We start from the raw sequence: 7,475 nt of genomic DNA on the forward strand, positions 1-7,475 counted from the left end.
TTTATGTCGGCATTTATTGAAAGGACCTTATGATTGTGCTTTGCCATCTGAGGCAAGTGTGAAGAGTAATGATGTCTGATGAAACGGCTTTTGAACGCGCTCAAGAGGAGGTTAATACTAGTGGATTTGTTGACTGTTAAGCCAACGGATTCTGACATGTGTATTAGATGTTGACTTGTGTGATCTGTGTAGAGCTGTAATTTCGCACAGTGAGAATTCTGGCATGCTTGAAAGAAACTGATACTTGGAAGCAACGTTTACAGCGGTTTAAATCGCATATATTGAGAGCCGTTGCAGTTGCTCTATATTGAGATTCATAGTACGTTGGGAATACAATAGTCAATGAGGGCACCGTTATGGGCAAACGTCTAGTTTTTGATTAAGGCCGGCTAAAGCTGGATAAAATAGGTACTACGCTACGCTCAGGTGGGTGGCATGATAAGCATTAGGCGTGGATAGTGATCAGCTAGCATGGGCTAAACGTAGACGTGGTAGGCTCCTCCTCCGCTGTCTTCAGGACAGCTACGCCACCGTTACCTTCTTCCCGCCTTCCTCCTGTCCTCCCTCTCTATCTCTTCTCAAGCGTCCTACTCGCGTTCTACACTCCCCGTCACTCTCACCGAGCTAACCCCCTCCTAAGCTCTCTCTCCCCCGCCTCATCCTGAGCTACTGGCCTCGCTCTTCGCGTACCCTTTCTCTCACTGCCTAGCCCTTAGCCGGCCTCGCTCCCCTCTCTCTCTCTCAGCCTCATCTCTCTCTTCTCTCGCTACTCCCTAGTGCTACCCGCGGCTCTTAGACACTCAATGCCATGCGTTCACTCTCCGTCTCCTCGACCGCCCGCTGCCCACCTGCCCATTCTTCCACCTATCCCGACTCGGCCAAGTTCAGCAGTTGAGCCCACAGCTCACATCTCAGCCCTCCCATCTTTCTGCATGCCGACCTTTCATACCGCGCCCCGTTCCATACTACTTCTCTTATCATGCGCGCGCCTCCCTTCTCCCACTAACAACTAGTGGCACAGCGCCAAAGTACTCTAGCCTTCCCCTCCTCTCTACGACCCTTCCTGTTTTCAATCAACCCTCTTGGAAGATCACCGTAGTACGATTGCGCTAGCGATCTGTCAATGCGTGCAAAGCGACTAGTGCGGCATATCCTCTCTGGCGAAAAATTTGTGGCGCGAAAGTTGTAGCGCTGGCCGTCCTCGTGCGCTCGGCATGGCCTGCTCGTGGACGCCGCCGGTCCGCACGCTCACCACTTATCAAACGCTCCTACCGCTTGTACTGTCGGAGCGCTCACATATGCCTCGGAGTATTGGTCGGTAGCAACACTGCGGGTGCTGTCTGCCGGGCCGTTAAGAGTGCTATCAGGCGGGGCGGCACGGTGGCAAGAGATCCGCTATATCGTTGGAAATGGGGTCTCGGATCGCGTGGTTCCCAAGGCTCGAGTCGATCATCGAATCGATGACGTCTTCGGATTCTCGTGAAACGTCGGCAGGGCTCCCTCAGACTGTCAGGCACGGTCCCGACGTCGCACTCACAAACTTCTTGTGGCCCGTGCACGTCAGCTGGTCCGAGCGCCATCGCCGCGAGGGCGCCCGACCGCGCCGGCAGAGCATTTAAGAAATCTGTGACGTTACACCGTATGGCGTTGGGGGCTGCTGCAACTGACGCGAACAGTTGTGCGACGTAACGTCTCTAGTGCGTGCGCATTTTTGTGTACGCATATTCTATGTAGTTATCCATTTCAATAGAATTTCCAGCTAGCGCTGGCGATTTCAGAGCGCCAGCATATTGTAGAATTATGAGTTGATGGACTAAAGATTTATGGTAAGTGGCACTGAGAAGTACCATTGCCTAAGACAGTTAACACGGTACAAAATATAGATACAAAGAGGAAAAAAAAATAAAAAAATTAAAGTTTTAGTGTATCCTAGAGATTGTTGTACAGAACGGCAACTTATAGCAATCCGCATGACGTATACTGATGACAGTAAGCAGCGCGGCGTGGGTGAGCTGTCAATCTCTGCTCATCTGGTTGCTCTCTCTGGCGGATCTGGCTGGACTACTCGGAGTGGTCAGATGAGTGCGACATTACGCGCGTGAAACCATAGGAGAGGGCGCCATCCCCATTCGCTAGTGTCTTAGGCAGTAAGTGTTTGCGCAGTGTAATGATATGATCGTAAAGTGTGAAGTTGTGTTAATGTCATTGCTATGCAATGTTTTTATTAGTTCAATTGGCTCTCTTCTTTTATTATTGCTTCAAATCAATGAAATGTAATGTAATTATAATAAAAGTTTTTATTAATTTTCACACTAGAGACAGAAGTGGAATTGACTGCGAGACAGATTATCATGCACGCAGGGATACGAGAAATCGATATGCACTAGCCTATATTTACGATACCAGGGTATTTGCTTATTTACATATGATCATGTGCCTAATTTTCTATAATGCTGAATAGCCGAGCCACGTAAAGTCCGCGCTTCTTTTGATAGGTTGTTGTGTCGAAATCCGCATCTGTTTTAATTTTTTATTTTTAAATTTTTTTATTTTTTCCTGTTTAGGGTTAGGTTAGGATTAAGTTAGGCATTAGGGTTAGGGTTCACATGCGTTCATACATGTGTAAAATGCTGTATTATGGACCCGAGCGATCCCCGAAGTTGCGCCCTATCTATCAACCATTCGGCTATTTCCGGAAAAATGTGTGATTAATTATTCAATAATATTGTAGCACGATTCAGCTTTCACAACCGCTTTCGTAATACCGCACGCGTTTCCCCCGTCGCTCACCAGGGCGGCGACGACGGCAGCGACGGAGCACCTCTCCTGGGAGCGGCTGTGCGCGCTCCCACCGCAGTATGAAGTCCTTAACCGTCTTGCTCACTAACACTCCATCCGGATCTGCTGCAATGTAGCTAAACGAAGAACAAAGGAGTGGATTGTCGGATGTATAGACGCGGCATGTGATCGTAGATAATGAAATAATCGGTGGGGCAATAAGATATACATGGTCTGGCGTCAGTCTCTCATGATTCTGTATGGCATTTCAAAGTTGACAATATTTATTGATATTTGGCTAAGGGATAGTTAGTGATTCCGCTAGGGAACGGCTCTGATTGGTCTAATTTTGTTGCTCTTAATTTATTTTATTTTTATTATTTTGACTAATTTTGTTTATTTAGATAGGGTAGGGTTAGGGTTAGGATAATAGGGGTAGGGAATTAACTGATTTCCTATATCCACAACTTATTTCTATATTCCACTATCTCCCCTGAGACCTACTTAATATTTATTCTGCGTTGGCATTACATTATGGCTGTGGTGGTACTACTACTGACACCTGGTGGTAGAAAACATAAACATCAGATACATTACTGAACGTGACAGATGGTAAATCAATAATCGTAGGTAAACAAGGAACGAAGACAAATGTCTTCAATTGTTTTCATATGCCCAATCAATAATATCAGGAGTGAAATAAACCTGGGTCTGCTGCAATGTAACTAAAACGAAGATGAAAGTGAGCATATACTTAATCAATACTATCAGGAGTGAAATAAATCTATCGATTTCTTATCTATTTGATCTATTAATGATATTTTATACAAAGGAAGAAAAAGAGAATGAAGAGAAACAGGCAGAGAGACAGAAAGAGACACCGAGAGAAATGAAGAGGGTGCAAAAGAGAGACAGAGAAAGAGTGAGAGACAGAATAGAGAAAGAGAGAGAGAGAAGGTGAGAGACAGAATAGAGAAAGAGAGAGAGAGAGAGAGAGAGAAAGCGAGAAATAAATACAGAAAAAGAGACGGATCGTTCGAAAAGAAACATGCGCACCGCGCACGTAAGAAGTGCAATACAAGTTATCGCACGCAGAAGAGTTCAAACTTACTCTACTATCCTCTCCTTGGGATTGAACGGCGCCATCGCGCTGAGACCGAGGCGATCTATTGCCAGCTTCACCTTCTGTTCTTCCTCCAGCACAAACAGATCCTCCTCCCGGATGTAGTAATCCGCAGCTTCCAGGATCGGAGCGAGCGGGATGAGTCCGACAATCTGTGATCCCACCACGGGAAGATTCAGCTCCTGTGGAAAGGGATAGAGAGAGGGGAGGGGATTAAGGATGATGTTTTCGATACGGAGACACGATAATGGAATTAAGTGGTGGTGAATGGAATTTAAATTAAATAAATTTAATAAATAAAATATATTATAATTAGAAATAATAAAAATTAATAAATTTATATAAATTATGAAATAAATATAATAAATAAAATTAAATAATGGAATTACGTGAACAAAAATACAGTGGTAGGTAATTAGAGAGAGGGAGGGCGAGAGAGAAGGGATGATGTCAATTATCTCTATTGTTTATCTCCCAATTTGGGAACGATATCAATTACTAAAGGAAGGATATTCCATAGTTTGACGAACTAGAGAGTAACATGGAGAGAGAGATATAGAGACGTTGAGAGAGGAAGATAGGGGGATATAGAAGAAGAGAGGATGGAGAGAATGGAGAGAGAGAGAGAGAGAGAGAGAGAGAGAGAGAGAGAGAAGAAGAGAGACAGAGAGAGAATGGAGAGAGAGAGAGAGAGCAGAGAGAGAGAGACCAGAGAGAGAGGAGACAGAGAGAGAGAGAGAAAGAAGAGAGAGAGGAGAGAGAAGAGAGAGAGAGATGAGAGAGAGAGAGAAGGAGAGAGAGAGAGAGAAGAGAGAGATGAGAGAGAGACAGAGAGGGAGAGGAATCGGAACAGAGAGGGGGAGAAGAGAAAGAGTGAGAGAGAGTGAGAGAGAGCGAGAGAGAGTAAGACGAGCGAGAGGAGAGAGAGAGAGAGGAGAGAGAGCGAGAGAGAGAAGAGAGAGAGAGAAAGAGAGTGAAGAGAGAGAGAGAGGAGAGAGAGAAAGAGAGAGAGGGGGGAGAGTGAGAGTGAGAGAGAGGAGAGAGAGAGAGAGAGAGAGAGAGAGGAGAGATAAGAGAGAGAGAGAGAGAGAAAGAGGTGAGAGAGAGAGAGAGAGAGAGAGAATAAGAAGAAGAGAGAGATGAGAGAGAGAGAGAGAGAGAGAGAGAAGAGAGAGAGGAGAGAGAAGAGAGAGAGATAGAGAGGGAGAATGAGAGTGAGAGAGAGAGAGGAGAGAGAGAAAAAGAGAAGAGATAAGAAGAGAAGAGAGGGGGTGGAGTGAGAGATGAGTAGACAGAGAAAGAAAGAGAGAAAGGGAGAGACAGAGAGCAGAGAGGAGAGGGGAGAGTGAGACGGAGAGAGCAGAGAGATTGGGAGAGCGAAGAGAGAGAGAGAGGGAGAAGAGAGAGAGAGACGATGGATAGAAGAGAGTAGTAGAGAGAGAGAGAGAAGAGAGGGAAAGAAAATTACACGAATAGAAGAGGAGAGAGAGAGTAGAAAGAGACAGAATGACTGAGAGAGAGGAGCGAGAGAGACAGAGAGAAGAGTGTAGAGCGAGAGAGAGGGAGAGAGGGAGAGAGAGAGAAGAGAAAGAGAAGGAGAGAGAGAGAGAGAAGAGAGGTGAGGAGAGAGAAGAGAGAAGCAGAGAGAAGAGAGAGAGAGAGAGAGAGAGAGAGAGAGAGGAGAGAAGAGAGAGAGAGAGAGAGAGAGAGAGAGAGAGAGAGAGAGAGAGAGAGGAGAAGCAGAGAGAGAGAGAGAGCAGAGAGAGAGAGAGAGAGAGAGGAGAGAGAGAGAGAGAGAGAGAGAGAGGAGAGAGAGAGAAGAGAGAGAGACCGGAGAAGAGACGAGAGAGAGAGAAGAAGAGAGAGAGAGAGAGAGAGAAGAGAGAGAGATGAGAGAGAGAGAGAGGAGAGGAGAGAGAGAGAGAGAGAGAGAGAAGGGTCAGGCGAGAGAGGAAGAGAGAGAGAGCGAGAGAGAGAGAGAGAGCGAGAGAGAAGAGAGAGAGAGAGGCGAGAGAGAGAGAAGAGAGAGGGAGATGAGAAAGAGAGAGAGGAGAGGGTGAGAGCGAGAGAGGGGGAAAGAAGGAGAGACATGAGATATAGAGAGAATTGAGAGAAGAGAGAGAGACAGAGAGGGTCATGTGCTAGGGAGAGGGCCGGGGCAGAGAGAGAGCTGAGATGAGAGAGGAGAGCCGAGAGCAGAGAACAAGAGAAAGAGGCGCAGAGAGAGAGGAGATGGAGAGAAAGAAGAGAGCGAGAGAACTTGGAGGAGAGAGAACGAGAGAAGAACGAGAGGAGAGAACCTGGCTGGCTCGGAGCTGGAGGAGATATAGAGAGGAGGTGTGGTGAGAGGCTGAGAGACGTGAAGAGAGAGAGAGCAGAGAAGAGAGAGAGAGACGAGAGAGAGAGAGAGGAGAGGAGTGGACGAGAGTAGAGAGGAGAGGAGAGAGAGCGGAGAAAGAGAGAGAGAGAAGGAAGAGAGAGAGAGAGAGAGAGTAGCAGAGAGAAGAGGAGAGAAGAAGCAGAGAGAGAGAGGGCAGATGCAGAGAGAGGAGAGTGAGAGAGTAGAGAAGAGAGAGAGAGAGAGATAAGAAAGAGAGTATGAGGGTGGCGGGAGAGAGAGAGAGAGGATTATTGAGAGAGAGAGAGCCGAGAGAGAGAGAGAGAGAGAGAGAGAGAGAAGAGAGAGAGAGAGAGAGAGAAGAGTCCGAGAGAGCGAGAGAGAATGAAGAGAGAGAGAAATACGCGATAGAGAGCCAGCAGAAGAGAGAGAGAGAGAGAGTCAAAAAGCCAAGAAGAGAGTGATAGCGAGAGCGGAGACAAGAGAGAAGATGAGGAGAGAGAGAGAGAGTAGATGGAGAAGAGGAGAGAGAGAGAGAGAGAGAGAGACAGAGAGAGCAAGAGAGAGAAGAGAGAGCGAGGGGAGTGCAGAGAGAGAGATAGAGAGACAGAGGAGAGCCACAGGAGAGAGCGAGGAGAGAGAGTGAGTGAGAGTGAAGAGAGTCGAGTGAGCATGAGAGAGAGAGAGAATGGCGAGAGGAGAGAGAGAGAGAGGGATGAGGGGAGTGAGAGAGGCGAGAGAGAGAGAGAGAGGAGAGAGAGAGAGAGAGAGAGCGGGAAGAGAAGAGAGACAGAAGAGCAGAGCGAAGAGAGCGAGAGAGGAATGGAGAGAGAAGAGAGAACGGAGAGTAGAGAGAGTATGAGAGAGAGAATCGGGAGAGAGAAGATAGAGAGAGAGCGGATGTTGAGAAGAGTAGAGAGAGGAGAGAGAAAGAGAGACAGGAGAGAAAAGAGAGAGAGAGAGAGAGAGGACTCGCGAGGAAGGAGAAGAGAAGCAGCTGTAGGCTGCCCCACGGGAGAGAGAGAGAGAGACGAGTCAGGAGAGAGAAGAGAGCAAAAGAGAGAAGAGAGTGAGAGAGTATATAAGTGAGTACAGCGACGCGACGAGGAGAGATGTAGAGAGGAGTACATAGACGATGAGTAGATGAGGCGAGGAAGAAGAGGAGATAAGAAGAGAGAGAGGAGAGAGAGAGAGCAAGCTAGGGAGCGGTAGCACTGAGAGAAGAGAAGAGAAGAG

At 47.3% G+C, this 7,475-nt stretch overlaps 1 protein-coding gene across 1 annotated transcript in view; it reads right to left on the reverse strand.

Moving 5' to 3' along the window:
• LOC106812825 (formimidoyltransferase-cyclodeaminase-like) overlaps positions 1–7,475 on the reverse strand; it is an 11,849-nt gene that overhangs the window by 3,354 nt on the left and 1,020 nt on the right. The window contains 3 exon segments of the mRNA XM_014816806.1: positions 2,791–2,854; positions 2,857–2,915; positions 3,890–4,083. Of these exon segments, the coding sequence (XP_014672292.1) occupies positions 2,791–2,854; positions 2,857–2,915; positions 3,890–4,083 (317 nt within the window).

The sequence above is a fragment of the Priapulus caudatus genome, unplaced genomic scaffold (assembly GCF_000485595.1).
Source record: "Priapulus caudatus unplaced genomic scaffold, Priapulus_caudatus-5.0.1 Scaffold691, whole genome shotgun sequence".
In the NCBI taxonomy this organism is placed as follows: domain Eukaryota; kingdom Metazoa; phylum Priapulida; class Priapulimorpha; order Priapulimorphida; family Priapulidae; genus Priapulus; species Priapulus caudatus.